We start from the raw sequence: 17,968 nt of genomic DNA, 5'->3' as shown, positions 1-17,968 counted from the left end.
ATAGCTTGGCAATTACATTCTCTGTGGAAGTGCGTAGCCGTTTTTTGTTGTTCAATGTAAAATCGACTTATTTTTTTCAAAACCGCACCGTTTCGACGAAATTCGATAAAAACAAAAAAAAAAAAAAAAAACCTTTTTTTCTTTAATTGAAAAAATTACGTTTTTCTTTTTGGATTCGTTCAGAAGTATTGTATTCTTGCGGGTGTAACTGCCAAATTTGGAGGGTGGTTTCACCCTCTTAAAGTTTAATGGCAGATAAAAAAAAATAAAAATACGTGTCGCTTATTTTTAGTCTATTATAACGCAATACAAGAGAAATGAAATCTGAGAGTTCGACTTGGGATACCTTCCTTGTCAGTCTCCCCTTTATCGGCCCGTCTGTCTCTCTCTCTCTCTCTCTCTCGCTGCCTCTCTCTAACTCTCAGTCGTTTCTCTACCTACATGACGCTTGAGCGAGGGATGAGAGGCGGCAGGTTGCGAGGGTCGGGGCTGCTTTAACTGCTTTGAACGGTGGAGCAACAGGTAGGTCAAAGACCCACTCGAAATATTGCCACCGAATAATGCGTGTGCGTACAATAAATACATGTACACATATCACATGCCTACAAACGTAACGCGTATAAATATGCGACGAATTAAGCCGAGTTATGAAATTTGGAATAAAAAATCCACAATTTAGACACACTTTCGTTTACCTTGATTTATTTTCCAATATTATTTAATATATAAACGGTTCTCATTTCTATCGCTAGACTTTACTTTTAGCGAAGAAAATCGCTGCGTATATTAACATTATTTCTTTATATTTTTCGTCTTCAAATCATGCCACGTGTACAGTAATCTAGATATCCGAGGATTTATACAGAATCGACGGTATTGTAGTATAGGTATCACATTATACCGGGATCGATTAGTCATGCATGCAGCGCGAGTATTAAGCAAATGCATGGCATAAGGACAATATACGAGAACACTGAGTTGTGTTTTCTGCGGGTCACGAAGTGGCAAAAAATGAATAGTTATAATGCTTGTATAATATTCTTCTTGTCTCTCGTAAAACAAGGATAACATCCACCTTCTCATACGGCGTCGTTTGATAACATTGAAATATGATTGAATGGAACTTCTTTTCTTTTTTTTTCTTGCGCTCGTATAAATTATCATAGAAATGTTCCTACGTAAGGTGTCACAGAGGTGAGGAATTAAAGAGAAAAACTGGCGTGTAAGATATAAAGAAAAAAAAAAAAAAAAACTATCGAATAACGAGATAATGAAACAAAAAATTATCCACGTACATCGTTTTACCTCACACCTTTTTATCGTACTCGCTTCATTAAACAAAATGATGCATACAGTCCTACACTACGTACGTTGATCATTTTTCTCTGCCTTTTTTCATTCAGGCTAACGGAAAAACCCACCTACAACGAATTTAGCATTGATATAGTTTGTGAATATGAAAACAAAATGCTCATTTTCAAAATTCAAAATGACTGATCTAATATGAGCGAGTATGATCAATTTTTATATTATTTTATCCGCCCTGTTGAATTTTGTAATTCTGACGTTGGATTCGTTTTCAATAACCCCAAAAACCCCCCGATAACAAATTTACGGAGACAGAGAGAATCTCTTGAAACTTGACAGTTCAGCTGTTAGATGCCAAAATAATAAATTTTTGAGGTTAACTTTACTTGGATTAAGTTGGCCTCGTGCCTGGTGAATAAAAATATGATCGTGGTACGTTCTCGGCGTCGATAAAATTCAATTTTCAGCACATGCGGAGCTGAGTGTCAAGTGTCAAACAGTATTGAAGTTAGCAACGTTAACGTAACAAAGCGTCGAAACAAAACTCGTTAATTTACTATTTTTGAACGATTTAAAAAAAAATTTGGTCCACAAAATATGAGTAGAATTTGGCTAAAACTTACGGATTACCGAATTTCAAACAATACAGAAGTTGCGAAGTAGCGTTTATTTTGTTGTTTTTTTTTCACGAACATTCATCGTTATATCAACAAGTTAGAAACTCGAACCTCGCAGTTTCAAGAGATTCGGGATAAATTGTAAAAGAAAAACTCACCGTTTCGCCGCTGCGGTAAATACGACGGGGGGGTGCCGTGGGGGTAAATCGCGGGTAATTTTTGCGAGGGTGGTATCGTAACAACCGATCCCCCGATTACGCTGTGCCCTCCGTTGCTGTCGTGATTGCTCACCGGGGATCCCCCGCTGCTGCTGTCGCAGCTACCCTCCAAACTCGACCTCTCGGGTTGGGGCACCGATATCAAACGATCGGCGACGTCAACGACCACCGAACGAGGGTCCACCTGCTAGGAAAAGGTGCGTTAAGATCACCGCGTCTCCGAAAGCCGCGCGGCGAGACTGCGATTTTGTTTCAGAACGAAAAAATTAAAATTCGCAAATGTGGGAAGGAAATTAAATTTGAACACTTCTTTTTTTTTTTTTTTTTTCCCCCACTGCAAAGTTTTTGTCAATTTTTTCCCCGCACATTTTGCAAAATTCTGGAACACGTACGCGTACATTTACTATTTCTCATGCAAATTTTATTGTTTCTTTACATTTTGCCAACTTATTTTGGAAAAATTTTTCAAGATTTTGGAACTTTTAACATTCCTCATGGAATTCATCGGTTTTTTGAACGCTTTGCCAACTTTTTTTGCACACATTCTCGCAGCAGCCCCACGCGTCTTCCGACGTGGTTTGGGGATAAGGAGGGTATCTTGAGGAACAAGGAATTACTAACTTCTTCGGGCCCTCTGACCCTGGCCTCGTCCTGGGCCTGAGCTCTTCTCAGCGCGGTTTGCAGCGCCATGACGCGTTGCCGTTCCGCGGTTAATCTACACTTCTCGCAGTTACAGCTACGATATTTACAGTATCTCTTGTGACCCTTGAGGGCTATTTTTAGTCTATGATTCCTACAACGGGCACAATTCGGCGGTGTTCTTGGATTGAGCGCCGCGTTTGACGACGAGGCACTGGAATCCATTTGACCGGATGATAAAATGTCGTCATTGTGATCCATTTTCTAAGATTTTTTCCTTTTTTTTTTTTCTATTTATATCACGAAAAAATAATTCACAGACTTATCTTTACTCGACTGTACTTCGTTCACTACGCGTTTTGATTCTGTCCTTAACGAGGACGCTTTTCACCCTCGAAGTTTAATGATCTGTGATTACGTTTTATTTTGATTTTTTTTTTGCACTTTTTAAATCACACAGCAGGTTCGATTCGATCGATTTCTCATTCTCACTGTCAATGTCATATGTTTCATAGATTAACGATCTTTTTGTTTTTCTTCTTCTTTTTAATTTTTATTATCGTTTTTTTTTTTTTTGCACTCTGCTACTGATCCTGCTGCTGATGCAGATCGCGACGATTGTGGTAAAAATAATTCTTGCAGCGTTGGTGATTTAAAAAATTCTCCAACCGTTCCGCGGGGGGATCAGACTTCATCCTGACGTCTTTCTCTGCAACAGAACGTAAAGAAAGAGATTCGGTCAATTTAATTTCCTTTTTTTTTTTTAGATTCTATTTACGCACATGCCGTAAGAATTTCGCACGCGATTAACGCGATAAAAATGAACAGACGGCGAGTGAAAAAAAATCAATCAAATACATTCGACAGAACGATAACAGCGGCTTGATGATTATTAAAAAAAAGTCAATTATCGACGAACCTCGATCACTGATTGATTAATCGAACAATGTATCGAGTGCCTGTGCGGATTAAATCTCATCCAGTAGGACGCGTTTCATACAGATTTCAATTGAATTCAATTCCTTGATGATAAATCTTTTCCTCACTCCTCTGAAACTCGGAAAAGCGATAAGGAAAAAAAAAAAATTCAAAGTGTTACCCGTGTAGGGAAAATTGATGAGTATCTTTTCCCCAACAGTTTTAACAATGATTCTTGTTCTAAGAACTTTCAATAAATCAATGAAGCTAATCGATTTCGTAAAACGTGAAAATTTCATTAACCGTTAGGGGGGAAAAAGAAGATTGTTGTGTAATTTCAGACGATGAATATAACTTATAAAAAAACTTTATTTTTACGTTCACCAAAATTACAATATATATATATATAAAACTATATTTACACACGAAAGCGCATCAGGTGATGCACTTGGATACGGAGATAAATACATACACATACACATATTTATATATATATATATATATATTGCATCGCACAGATTTGTCTTTAACACTACTAATTATATGCAACTTAAATTTTATCATCGCTTATATAGTACGTAGCGAAGCAACGCCGAGTGCACAGAGATTCGTTGCAGTGTCTCTCTCTCTCTCTCTCTTTCTCTCTTTCTCTCTCTGTCTCTCTCTGGATCTCTCTCTCGACTCTGGCGTTGCATGCATGCACGCAGCATGCAGCCAGACACTTTGACGTGACACGAGAGGGGGCAAAATAGGTGGTGAGGGGGGGGGGGGGGGATGATATGATGCGTATACGTATATATATGGAGAGAGAAAGAGAGAGATAATTTTAATACATGTACAAATTATGTACTTATATACGCGGATGTAGGTACATTATACATGTATGTATGTATATATATAACCACCGTAAATATAGCTCGCTTGGTTGTTGGTTGCTGGTTCGTCAGCCTTGGGGAGAGTTAAAGTTCTCGCAGATTTTAGAGAAGAGGAAGAAGACGAGGGAGAAGAAACACGCGCGATTCGTCTCGTGTAGCAGCAGCAGAATCATCGCCAATACCACTCTATACAATATATATATATATATATATATATATATATATATATATGTATATATGCGGTATAGCCATATGGGTATTACATATGTAGAAAAGTCGCTATAACGGTACACTTTGGTATTCTGCATACCGAAATCATTCGAGATACACACATATATCATACTTTGGTGTATAATAAACTTATGTGCGTATTTGACACGTGTAATAACTGTTGAAACACGAGGAATGTAATAATTTCGCGAATTTCCGTCGATCGGTTTTGACGATACGTATAAATGATGCAGTTGTTGTTTCGGAAATTTCAAGAGGCTTATAAAGAGGAACTCATCGAAACAAATTCACGTACATTTTCATAATGTTTAAAAAAAAAACTAGATTTCGGTATACGTATATTAAATATCGTGAATATGCTTAAAAAATTTACATATATATGTATATATTAGGGTGTGCCAAAAAAAAAAAAAATTTTTGTTTAAATATATTTTTTTCAAACGAACAAGTAAAACTCTGTAGAGCGTCGCAAATAAACTCCCATCCAAATATGAGCTCTTAATATCGATATTTAGAGGTGCCTGTTTTGTTTGTTTCCATTTTCCATTTAGCCAACATGTAAAGAAAATCAAAAAAATTATTGATTTTTTGCTTCTTCTCGAAAACGGGGTGACTTATAAACTATCTAAATACAGATTCTTGTAGAAAATTTCACGCTCTATAAAAATGTACCGAGATAAAAGTTTCCTAACGTCAACCGCTTAACAGATATTCGCATATAAACATTGAGTCGTCGATTTTCTTCTCTTTATTTTTTGCACAACCTAATATACATATATGTACATTTTTTAAGCATATCGTGATATTTTATATTATATGCATTGGTGTGTAAATTTGACATCGGTGTGAATTCTTCCGATATTTAGTATCGACATAGAGAAGTGTTTTCAGAGTAACGCCGTTTAATGACTTGCATAAAGCGCATTTTACGTACCTACTTATACGTAATATAGTTAGTCGGTCTTCGAAGCTTCGTTCGTCTTCTTGTCCGTCATATAGGTATGCAAGTTCCTCACCGTCGGAATGATGCGAAATAATATGAAATGCAAATAATTTCACAACTCCGAATGCAAATTTCTCGTCGCCTGCACCGACGACCCGACCGGACGACGATTCCCGGTGCTGCAAGTTTATATTCATTATTGCTTTCTTATCGTTCGTTCGACTCGTGGTAGCGATTTTTTTACGCTCAAGAAGTGGGTGGATACAAACAGCAGGTATTTTCATCGAAGGCTGTGATAGCGCGAAAGTTGAAAAAAAGAAAGAAAAAAAACGTCACGTCGATTCGTTGCAATAAATATTTTAGAGAAAACGCAGAATATCGATGCCGTATGATTTTGTCGTTTTTAATCTGCATGATTTGAATTATAGCCCACTTTTGTCGACATTTAATCGTCCACTTGTTATCATCTAGGATTAATTTTATCCAAGGAATAAAAATTGTCCCCTGCTTTGAGGAGAGAAATCGAGCAAAAATCCCTGAAGAAGAACGTTTGATTAATGTTTTTAATTAAAACGAAAATTCACTTGAGAAGAATCGAAAATTATTTTCATCGCGAATTTGTATATTATCCACATAATACGACAATAAAAGAACAACTTTACTGCATCTATTTCTCATCCGGTATAAATCACGTGTCGAAATTTATTATACAGGGATATTTACACGCCGTGTTTTACAGGCACCGAAGCTTTACATTTGATAAGTCTGCGATGCGATATCAAAAGCAGCTTCTTCTCTCGCACCTTTCTGTGCGAACGGAGCGACGGGTAACTTTAGGCCTAGCCTTCGTTGCCTCTCGCCTGTTCTCTCGATGCCTGACTGACTGACTGACTAACCGAATGAATGAACGAATGACTCCAAGATTGCAAATCGCTGCTGAATTTTATCGCGAATTAATCTTAGTCGCAGTTTTGTTTCCTTCTCGAGCGCCGAGTTATTTCACGATATATATATATATATTTTTTTTCGTTTTTTTTTCACACCATCATCGTCTCTACTGACTTTCCTCAATTTATATCGCCCCCTTTTATATCGTCCCGAACGAATTGAATTTACGGTTCGTTTTACACACCGATCGGTAGAAATCGATGTGAAAAAAATCGATTGGAAAATAATTCTAAAATTATTCTACTTCTATTTTCTTTCTTTTTTTTTATTCTGGATGATAATTTGTTTGTTTGATTGTTTTTTTTTTTTTTTATTTCTTTTTAAAACCCATTACGGGTGTTTTGATACAAACCGCTAGTTTGCAATTCAATCGATACCGTGAAGAAGATCGCTACGCGATACAAAGATTTGCAACAATGTTGCGAAAATTGATTCTGTATTGACGTGGCTGTTTTATCCGAAACGCCAACTGCAGTATCGCCATTCCGATCATGTTGAAGTTAGTGACGTTATTGTGAAGATTCATATTGAGAAAAAAATGTTGTTCCGGGGTTTTGGAATTGGTTGAAAATTATTGAAACGTAATTTAAAATAATACGTAATGATATTTTGAAATATTAGCTTCTTTAAAATCGTTACAACAATAAGAATAGAAAAAAAATATTATTTTCACCCCCAATGTTTCATTAAGATAACGCTGCTAACTTCAACCTCGTTTATTCCGCAACGTCACGATGCCTGCGTATGGGAATAAATCAGAATCTACGAAGGATAGAAAGAGGAGAGAGAGAAAGGAAAAAAAATCGGGCCCAGAAATTTTACATCCGGAATTCCTCGACTTTTTACCAAAGCATCCTAAGAGCAAAAATCAACTCTTTTGCCTTGCAACAGAAAATTCGAACCAGGAATTAGAGATCAAAAAATATTTATTCAACACTGACATCAATTTTCACGTATGTTAAGGTAACTTTAAATTTTATTCTTGACACCGAATCTGCCTAGAATAAAAATCAAAGATTTTTATCGGGTTTTAATGATGGGTAATATTGAAAAAAATTAGCGAGTTAAAATTTTATCACGTTTCCGTGAAAGGTTTTTAATAATTAACATTTTTCGTTATTTTTTCTCTTTGAAAATTCTCGTCTTTCGGTTTTTTTTTTATTTTCATTTTACATTCAAGGATCGAGTTTCAGACTCGTTGCGGCGCTGATCGATCCTCGCGCATGAAGGATCAGAAGCGAGAAGGTGGAGGAGGAGGAAGAGGACTGGTTTCTTTAAAAATTCTCATCTTCCCGAATTCGTTCGATCAACTCGATCCGTCTGCGTCGAGTAAAGCGGGCGAAGAGGCGAACCCGCAAATTCGTTACAATGTCGCGTTTCGCTTTATTCGCGTATACGAATGAGCAAAAATCTCGAATATAAGTCTCCAATCAAATAATATCCCATTATATTGTTAATTTTTCTTCTCAACAAATAATCGCGAATCACGAGCAAATTGAATTTTTTCCAACTTTTCGCCTCTAATTATCCTTTTCGATTACGGCTTTATTTTGCAATACGGAATATTGAAGGAGGATCGTTTATTACCGCACCATAAAAAATTATCTTAATTTGAATACACAACATCAATCAATACAAAGTATCCCCCTTTCAAGATTCGATTACTCGCTAAAATTTTCCGAACAAATATTGCCAACAACGGAGGACGATTTTTTGTCAATCACGCCATTTTACAACTTGTAGTATGAAAATTGATGATTGATTGAACTTGTGGGAGTCGATTAAGATTAAACAATATACTCAAGTGTATTTAAAATATTGCTCGCAAAAGATTTTTCCGCCCGCAGTTTGCAATTTCATTATTTTCATCGCTTCTCAAGTATGTGTGTATATATATACGTGTACGTGTTATAATCAAGCTCTAAAAAGTTGTGAAATTGGAAAAATACTCTCGGTAAACAAGTCCCTTGATATTTTTTTTTCTTTTTTTGCCAAATCGGGATACACGGGAAATTGTGTAGTCTCCCTTATCTCCGTCTGCCTTTCTTTTTCTCTGCTTCTTCAAATTGTCAATTGATGAGCCAAATCTTGATTCTCCGGGTCTCAGGCCGAAGTTAAACTCAGCCGAAATGGATTAAAAAGAAGAAGAAGAAGAAGAAGGAGAAGAAGGAGGTTGAAACAACTTTTCATTTTCTCTCGCACTCTCGAGTTTGAAGAGGAGTCGCAGAAGGAGAGGAGCTGCTAATTCGATACTAATTAACTTAATTTATCGTTAACTTAACCAGCGTTGCAAGCTGCCGCTGTTTGAGCTTTCGCATCTTGTGAAATAATATCAAAATAAAAATAAAACAATTATCGTTAAATTTTAGATTGCGAGGAAAATATACAGGCGATAATTAGATTTAGAAAAAAAAAAGAACAGCAATTTCAACGAAAGCCGCGATTTCTCTGCAGAAAGTCTGCAGATTGCAGTTTTTATTCATTTATGCATCACATCCCTCACCGATTTCAATTCCGTTGCGGTTCTTCTAAATCGCAGGCGATTTTTCTCCCTCGGTTTTCCACGCGACGATCTTTTCCCGAATACCGATCTCTTCTCTTAAAAGAGAAAATCGGGGACGCGACGCACGTGCACGAGACTTCGAATTCACAACAACACAACCGTCGATGCGACGCCGCCTACGCCTCGTGATCTTCTCTCTCTCTCGCTCTCTCTATCCCTCTCTTCGGCGTCGTTCACTTGTTGCCGCTACCCGGCGACCTCCTTTAATTTTTTCCCGCGAAAAATAAAAACCCGATCATCAACAAGAATATATTGAATTTGAATTGCGGTACAAGAAACTGTGAACCACCACTTGTCAAATCGTCGTTTTAGCAAAGTCTCTCTCGCAAAACGTGAAAAAGCGATTTCATTCGGTCCGCACGCGATCTATATTTTTAATACGATCATCGATCATCGTTGTAATATATATTTTTTTACATACTTTTCACGAAACAGTTTTTTCCTTCTCTCCTTGTTCATTCGTCAATATAAATCTCTCACTTCTCCACCCAATCTTCCTTATCATTGACAGTTTCTCAAAAACAAACCAACAAACAAACAAACAAATTAGATACGTATACGAAAATCGATGAAAAAAGTTATCCAAACGCACACAAACGCACACACACAAGAGTACCGCACAAAAAATCGAAATTCCCGTCTATAACATCGATCAATCGTTTATTACCACAGTAGCCAATCGAACCACGTGAATGTCACGGGGGTGTTGTAGATAAAATAAAAAAAAAAAAAAAAAAAAAAAAAAACATCCAACAACGACAAACAGGCAACAATATATGTATATATATATATATATATAAAAAAAAATTAGAACTACCGCACGAATCAACTAAACGCGAAATAGCGTGGACACATACAACAGCATGGGTTTGTCTCGCGTTACGTGACACGTTGCTACCGCTCCGGTGGGTTTGCGCTGCTGTTGCTGCTGCTGCTGCGGCTGTCGCTGCTGCTTCGCAAGGCCGAGAGTGCGATGCGCGCCTGAGTGCAGTCGGTAACTCACTGCCGAGTGCCGAGGCAGCGAGCCTCGCGAACTGCCTGAGGAGTGAGTGAGTGAGTGAGTGAGCAAGTGAGCGAGCGAGGTGCTGGTGTACTGAGCGCTGCTCACCGCCGCTCACCGCCGCTCGCCGCCGCTCACCCACCAGAAGAGCTCTGCGTTCGTTCTCCGTTCTCCGCTCTCCGCGCTCCGTTCGTCGTTCGCCGTTTGCGTTTAGCCTTCTCTTTTATCCTCCTATACGGCATGGCACGCAACCGCGACCGAGGAGAGCTCCGGCTGCATGTCGCGTAGCGTCGTCCGTCAGTCGCCGCCGCCGCCGCCGCCGCCGCCGCCGCCACCGCCTCTCGACCTCCACGCGACGTCGGTGGTTCGGTGATTGGACGGAGGGGCGGGGGGTGGAGGGGGGGGGGAGGTTTTACGATTGAAACCGTATCCTACGCGACTTACCGAGAGACTATGCACGTGCGATTGTGTGCGCAGTTGCATCGATGCATTACGCGAGTCACACACCGACGTCGCCTCGACAGGACTTTTTGACTTTTAATTGCGGGTGTGCGAGAGTTCGATTTTTTTTTTTTTTTTTTTTTTTTTTTTATTTCGTCGATGGATTTCAGGAGTTCGAGACGAACGTATACTTGCTAAACCGAGAGACGAGATGATTAATCGGGTGGTAGGGTGAGGGTGAAAAAATTAGAATCGCGGATTGGTGGAAGAATTTTGAATCTCTTGAATGATTTTGTATTATCGAAACGAATTCTGACGATTCTACGTTTTGGTATTCTAGGATTTTATTGTTTTACCTGTTCAGAATTACTTTTTGCTACTTCTATACTTTTACGTCCCGCATACATAAATGTGATAGAGATAATTAATAATAAATGACGTTTCCCGACAATAAGACGAATACGACTTTAATCATCCGACGTTTTTATAAATATGAGTAAAGATCGAGGTATAAGCGAGGTGCTGTTTGACGCCTCGCGAGTTGGATCGAATGTCGGTGTTGGTGCATGTGCAACACAGAACACAACCGCATTGCATGCCATGCAGCGTGTCGAGATGGGAAGACTCGTCGGTAATGATCGATGCATCGATTAATCGATTATTGTAATGTAGTTGAGTTGTTGTTTGAAAGACTGACTGCGGTATTTGATGTATATATATATATGGATATATATATACAACACTTGATGTTATAAGGCAAAATCGAATGACGGGAACAGAGGTTGTTACAGAGTTATTTATTACTGGTTACAAATTAGTGACCGAAAAACGATCTTAATGATCACGTGCAATGAGTCGAAAGGCAGAAGAAAATGAAACAATCAATACAAATATACAAATCTCTAAAATCCGATCACGCATCGTGTATTATTTACTCAAGGAATTCTCAAACGTCCGGCGTGAATGTGCATGCAAGGTATGCATGTGCAGTTCACGGCCCGCGAACCGTTTCACGCGCTAATACCGCGCGCCGATGGAAAAGTTGCTACTTTTGCACGAACCGACCGTAAGTCGAGTCTCCTCCCCCCCCACCCCCCACCCTCTTTCCTTCCCTTCCACCTCCACCCCCTTCTACAACCACCACCGTCTCGCTACTGACCGGCTACATTCTTATTTTTATTCTTATTTTCCCCGCCGACAATGTTCCATCCTCGACACTCGACGCTCGGCTCAGGTACGCGAAGGATCTCTAGGTTACCGACTGTGCGCCGATTTTTTGAAATTTCGTTTTTTTTTCGAATTCTTTCATTTTACTTTTTTTTTTCTTTTTTTGCAATTTCCTTTTTTTTTCTTCTACTTTCCTTTTGCAAGAGCGATGGAAATTTTTGTGGATTTTCAATTTTTTCGGTCAAGGATCGCTTTGACATCTTGTGTCCGAGTTTCGTATATCCTTATCGATGTATACGCTTTTGATTTGGTAGAATGAAACGTCAAAAAAAAAAAAAAAAATGTATCGTCGAATAATTTTGTACACTTTCGTGTCGTGTTGTGAGAAAAACGAATAAGAAGAAAAAAAATAATGCTCGTGTTTCGCGATGGATTTTTTGATTATTTTTACTACGTCAAAAGTTGTGCAATTTTAAGAAATTTGCCAAAAAAAAAATATATATATATACATATATATATATATATATACATATACACGTTCCGAAAGTAACTCTACTCATGTAACTAAAAGGAAGAAGAAGAAGAATTAAAAAAAAAATCCAAGAAACAGAAGAAAAAATAAAAAAAACATTTAACTAAAAATTTGCAATAAAGCCAAGCTGCGGAGGATCGGCCTTAATACGTTTATGCAGATTGAATACAATGAAAGACGGTAAAAATAAGAAAGTAGGAAATGTAAAGAAAGGAAAAAAGAGAAAGAATAGAGGAAGGGGGGGGGGCAAGGGGGTGGGCAGGGGGAAAATAAATATTCCCGAGCAGATCGAGGAAGTTCGCCCGCCCGGGGAATATTGCACAGCCGTTCCGTTCGTTGTCCGCGCGTTCTCTCATGATCCCTGCATGCGGTGTATCCTGCAGGCTGCACACGCGGTGCATCCTTGCTCCTTGAGGGCATCCCGCAAAACGCGAGGTCTCGAAAGGGGGAGGGGGGTGGGGGGCAGCTGCATCGGAAATTGGCCGATTATCGCGTCCCGCGAGAGTGACGCGGGTTCTCTTTTGCATACATGTTGAAACTGCAGGCGTATGGATGGAATTATACAGTATACGTGGGTAGATATAGCCTGTAGAACACACGCAAAACGGCGACTTTTGCCGGCTAAACGCCGGTATTCAACTACAAGAGAAGAGAAGAGAAGAGAAGAGAAGAGATGAGATGAGATGAGATGAGATTCATTCCTGATTCCGGCACCCGTTCTGTGCTCCACTCTTTCTGCATGTTTCAGGATCTCGATGCGTTATTGTAATATATACGTACGTGCCTATACATCGATCATTCGCAATCCCGAGACTTACGCGAAAACGGAGACGAATTGCGGTTAATGCGGGAGAACGGACGGAATTCCGTGAAAAATTACATCGAATGTGAAATTAGAAATAAGAGGTTTCTGAAAAAACTGAAACACTCGAATCGAATTTTTAATTACACACCTCGCCGCGTGTACATTCTTCGTTTATGCCGAAAGAGAGAGAAAAAAATATGATACGAACCCTGATAATATCTCGATTCTTAAATATTCTAGAGCAATTCTATTAGATTTACGTTCGATCAAATACAATTTTTACATTTTTCATGGATATTTTGTTCGTTGTAGTTTTTTATTTATTTTATTTTATTTTTTTTTCGATCATCTACACGCTTGTGCGAATGGAGTTGTTGTTATTTTTGTAAAAATCTTACATTCTAATGTCAAGTTGTTACTCGAGTTCTTACGCTAAAGTACATCCGTGCGTTTGTGTGCTTACATTTTAATTATTTTCAATTACACTTTATCGATTTATTTTATAACCGAACGATTCTTTGTAGATAAAATTTAACTTTTTTTTATTTTTATTATTTTTTCTACTAACAAACGATTGCAAAAGCAAGCAAATGCACGATTCCGTCTCGCTTTTTGTGCCCTGATATTTTATCACGTCGATACGTTAATTTATTTTCAATTCAATTAATTGGCGAATCTCGAGCTGCAGAGCTTACGTTCTAAGGGAGAACGACGGAGAGGATCCGTAACCATTTTAGCCTGCATATTTGCCCAGAACTTCGTGACGCAATCTAAAACCATCGACCATCCCATTCCGAGTCTATAGAAATTAGATAATCACCGATCCTCGTTATTTCATTCGATACCGAAATTCAAATCTCTTAAAACTGTGCCGTGTAGGCGTATGATGATGAAAAATGGCGTCATGGATACGATAGAGTGCCGAGTGACGGTTCTGTGAGTAGTAAAATCGTCTTCTACGATGTTTCATGCGTTAACAATAAAAATGGCACGATTATAAATAAAAATTAAATCGATTCAAGCAAATAAATCGAAGTCCGAAGCTTACCGAAACATATCGATAACTTTACCGTAAAAATTTTCCGATATTTACTCAGCCGAAAAGTTGTCGAACTTCCACTGCAATAAATTCTACACATCCTGTAGCTCGATAACCATTTCTTAAAATTTTAATTTTTTCATTACTCCTCTCTTACTTTCGTGGCAAATATTCACTGCAATTTCGCACTGCGGATGAATATTAACTGCGTGCAGAACGTGCGAGACACGTGCTTCGATGATAATCGTGCCGGGGTTACATGTACCGTTCGGTCAATCGAACGAACGAATTCAACAGCAACGGCATCGGCAACAGCGGCAAAAGTAGCAGCAACAGCATCGGTATCAAGATGTGGCAAACCTCGTCTGCGCCTGTATTTGCGGCCTTGATCTTTTCCAGCGGTCGTCGGTTATCCGCGAATCACAATTCGCGATAGTCAGGATACAGCAAATACACCAAGGTATAATAATACAACTAACGCGGCGGTCGCGGTGGCAACAGACACATATTATTGTCATTAGGTAACCGAGCGTTATACCTGCGTACGTAAATAAGCATATAGATACAACATCTTGCCCGTGAAATCGATTGTCGAAAAGATGAGAAATTCTTTTTTTCTACTTTAAAAACTGAGACAAAAATTTTCAACCATGTACCATACAAAATCGTTTTACAAATTTACAATGAATTTTTTCATTGTATTTAAAAACCTTTGAGTCACGAATTTTTGTGCTGAGTCAACTTTTGCAACAAGATAGTGTTTTATATTTTTTCGAATCGGTGATTTCGAATCTGAAATCAGATTTTGAAAATTCAAGATTGTGGATCCGGTATTGTGGACGAAAATTTCAAGCTTGATCGAATATGTTGAAAAAAAAACTCTGTGCGGCGGTTTTTGGGGTCGCTGGTTGGATTCGTCGTACTGAATTTTCAAAATCTGATTTCAGATTCGCAATCACCAGACCTAAAAACCTTATAATTTATGTAAAACATGTGCAGAAAGGTAAATTCCTCGGGAATGAATTATTCCTTCAATTTTCACCATATTTTCTCAATTAATTTCTTTCTAACAATATTAATTTACATTATATCGCAATAATCACTCTCGAGTATTGACAACCTATTATTATACTAAACCGCAAAGAACTATGTTTTCAAAGTTCTCCAAATATTCAAAAAATGTATACAAAACAGGTGGTAAGAATACTCATCCCTGTGACTCAAAGGGTTCAACAGAGTACGATTAAACATTTGAATTTGTTTTATACGAGTATTAGAGAAGAAAAAAAAATCCTCGTTTCTTTTGTATTGCAAAAAATTATTGTCTCGAGGATAATCGGCGCGAGGAAACGTCGGAAGTCAGTTTGCCTGCATTATATGCAGTGCAGTAGCGCATAGTGCAATATTGTGCCTTGTAATGACGTGACATTACACGTGTGCCTGACAATCCGAGTACCCGAACCTATTGCAGATTACATAGTCACTCCCCCCCCCCCCCTGCCCTGTTTTCTCCCTCTTCGACTTGCCGGCTGGAAGTGCAACGAGAGGGGAAAGTCGGGAGGAAGGAAAAGGGGAGGGAGCGACCTTCCGTAGGTGGAATTATATCAGTACTACCTCAATGATGAGAGGGGGGAACGCGATGGTTGCGAATAATTCACGCTTTTCAGGGTTTTGCTTTTTATTTTTTTTTTTTTTTATTTTTTTTTTTTTTTTAACATGGAAAAAGGTTGAAAACCTGGAGAAACGAGAAAAACATTGAATGTTTGAAAAAAAAAACTTTTGCACAACCGTAGGTAAACGTTTGATAACGGTGAGAGAAATTGACGAAGAGAAGAGAAGAATATGTAGATTCGTTAAAAAAGTTTGATGATATTTTGTAAATATTTTTTATTTATTTATTTATTTATTTTTTTTTCCTCAAAGCTCGCCGTCAAAAGTTCAATTAATTTTCTGCCAAGTCAGCTCATCAGACTTTATTATAATATTACGTACCGTAACATGTACAACATATGTATCAGGTTACAAGATTATTTTGAGAATTTTTATCAATTATCTACACAGATATATATGTATAAATATATGTGTACCGGTGATTAAAAATTTTTTGTATCAATCTCAAGGTGAACTTGAGACTGATCGTATTGAATTTTTATCGATGTCTCGTTTTCTCGTGAATAATTAGCCCAATACGCGCAGTTTCACCGCGTTTACATTCTCTTGGGAACAGAAAAGAAAAAAAGAGAAAAAAAAAAAAAAAGGGAAAAACTAAAAACCTACGACTCACGGATAAATTAATTCTGCGGGAGTGAAAAAAAAGGAACGATACGTAAGGAAAAGAAAAAAAAAAAAAAAAAAAAACTTAGTAGCACGTGCAGAAAAATGTTAATCGAGTAAAAAATTATTTAAGATTAGACAATTCTTGACATCTCGCGTTACGTTATAATTTATGCATATACGCTGGCTGGAATGATAACGTATAAGACAAATATACACACAGTTCGCAATAATTGTTGCATCGATCAGCGAGCTTTGGTAACATTATAGCAATGCAGACGATTAAGAGGTTATCTCGTTGACACTCGAGAGGCATGGTCATTACTGATACACGTACGTAAATCACATGCGTGTGTTTTTTTTTTCTTCTCCAACAGTGATATAGGTATGCACGTAGGTGCGTTACGGCTCCTCCTTATCGCTCTACTTGTGTGATGAGTCCGCGGATCGCGTAGCGTCGTTCTCGGTATATTGTTATATTATATATTAATGTAACGGTATAACAACGTTGCGATACTGCAGCGAGCAGCAGCTATTATAAATACACCCCGCGATTAAACGTATAATATTGTTATTTTGTCGCACAACGCAAATTTCGTATAATCAATTTACGTATAATACGCGATTATGTGTATACTTGAACATCTTTTAATGATTAAAGAATTACCGTTATTTATACACTCCTTGTGCTATCGTCTCGATTTATGTATATAATACACCTAATATACGTATGGATTATGCGGAATATTTATTACGATTTATCAAATTTACGACCAAATGTTTCGGTCTTCGTTTTTTTTTCATATCGCGGCGTTACGTTAACTTTTTAATTTTTGCTTCGGTTTTGTTTTACTTTTTTTTATTTTCTCTGTTTTGTTGTAACGTTTTATGGCATGATTTGTTAAAATATCGCATACGAGAGCTAAGAAATGATCGTGAAAAAAGAAAACACGATTAAATAAAAAGTAATCCAAGTATTGAAAATTGTTGTGAATCGAATTACTGATTAAACATAAATTTTTTGCCAATCTAGCGAGATTGCTCCTTTTACTAACAGTCGATCGATTGACTCGCTTGGTTTTAAACGACCGAAAGTAATATTGATATAATGAAAAATTGTGCGAAAGCAAAAATAAATCTAAAATGAGAGGTTGAAAGGTGTGATTTATGTGCGAAGATACAAGGTGAATGACATATCGCCGTTGCATTAAATTAAGCAAGCAAGTGAGAAACTATATGTAATAAGTAAGCAACTGGTAAAGTAAATATTATGCAAGTATGCAAGCAATGAGGAATTAAACCACCATCCATTCATATTCAGATAAGTGATTCTCCATTCTTTTTTTTTTTTTTTTATTTGTTCGTACTCTCAAAAATTCCAATCGCGTTTTCGTGGTAAAGTTGCTCAAGATTGATGAAAAACATTTGTTAATTATTCATCAAAAATAAA

At 37.8% G+C, this 17,968-nt stretch overlaps 1 protein-coding gene and 1 long non-coding RNA gene across 20 annotated transcripts in view; one reads left to right on the top strand and one right to left on the bottom strand.

The window, feature by feature from the left end:
• LOC124186401 overlaps nt 1-17,968 on the top strand; it is a 212,270-nt gene that overhangs the window by 12,324 nt on the left and 181,978 nt on the right. The gene's annotated exons all lie outside the window — the stretch shown is intronic.
• LOC124186398 (protein doublesex-like) overlaps nt 1-17,968 on the bottom strand; it is an 81,071-nt gene that overhangs the window by 47,056 nt on the left and 16,047 nt on the right. For 3 of the 19 annotated variants that reach the window (XM_046578083.1, XM_046578084.1, XM_046578074.1), the window contains exons 2-3: nt 2,765-3,491; nt 2,084-2,330 (exon numbers count right to left, since the gene is read on the bottom strand). In XM_046578083.1, the coding sequence (XP_046434039.1) occupies nt 2,084-2,330; nt 2,765-3,043 (526 nt within the window). In that variant the 5' untranslated portion in view covers nt 3,044-3,491. Of the gene's footprint in view, nt 1-2,083; nt 2,331-2,764; nt 3,492-5,740; nt 5,929-9,200; nt 9,462-9,681; nt 9,775-10,077; nt 10,337-17,968 lie in introns of those variants that run through there. The other 16 variants (XR_006871652.1, XR_006871653.1, XR_006871654.1 and 13 more) reach the window with 13 other exon arrangements.

The sequence above is a fragment of the Neodiprion fabricii genome, chromosome 7 (genome assembly GCF_021155785.1).
Source record: "Neodiprion fabricii isolate iyNeoFabr1 chromosome 7, iyNeoFabr1.1, whole genome shotgun sequence".
NCBI classification, from domain to species: Eukaryota; Metazoa; Arthropoda; class Insecta; order Hymenoptera; family Diprionidae; genus Neodiprion; species Neodiprion fabricii.
Note: the sequence above shows the minus strand (reverse complement) of the source record. Positions and strands in the feature narration are given on the sequence as shown.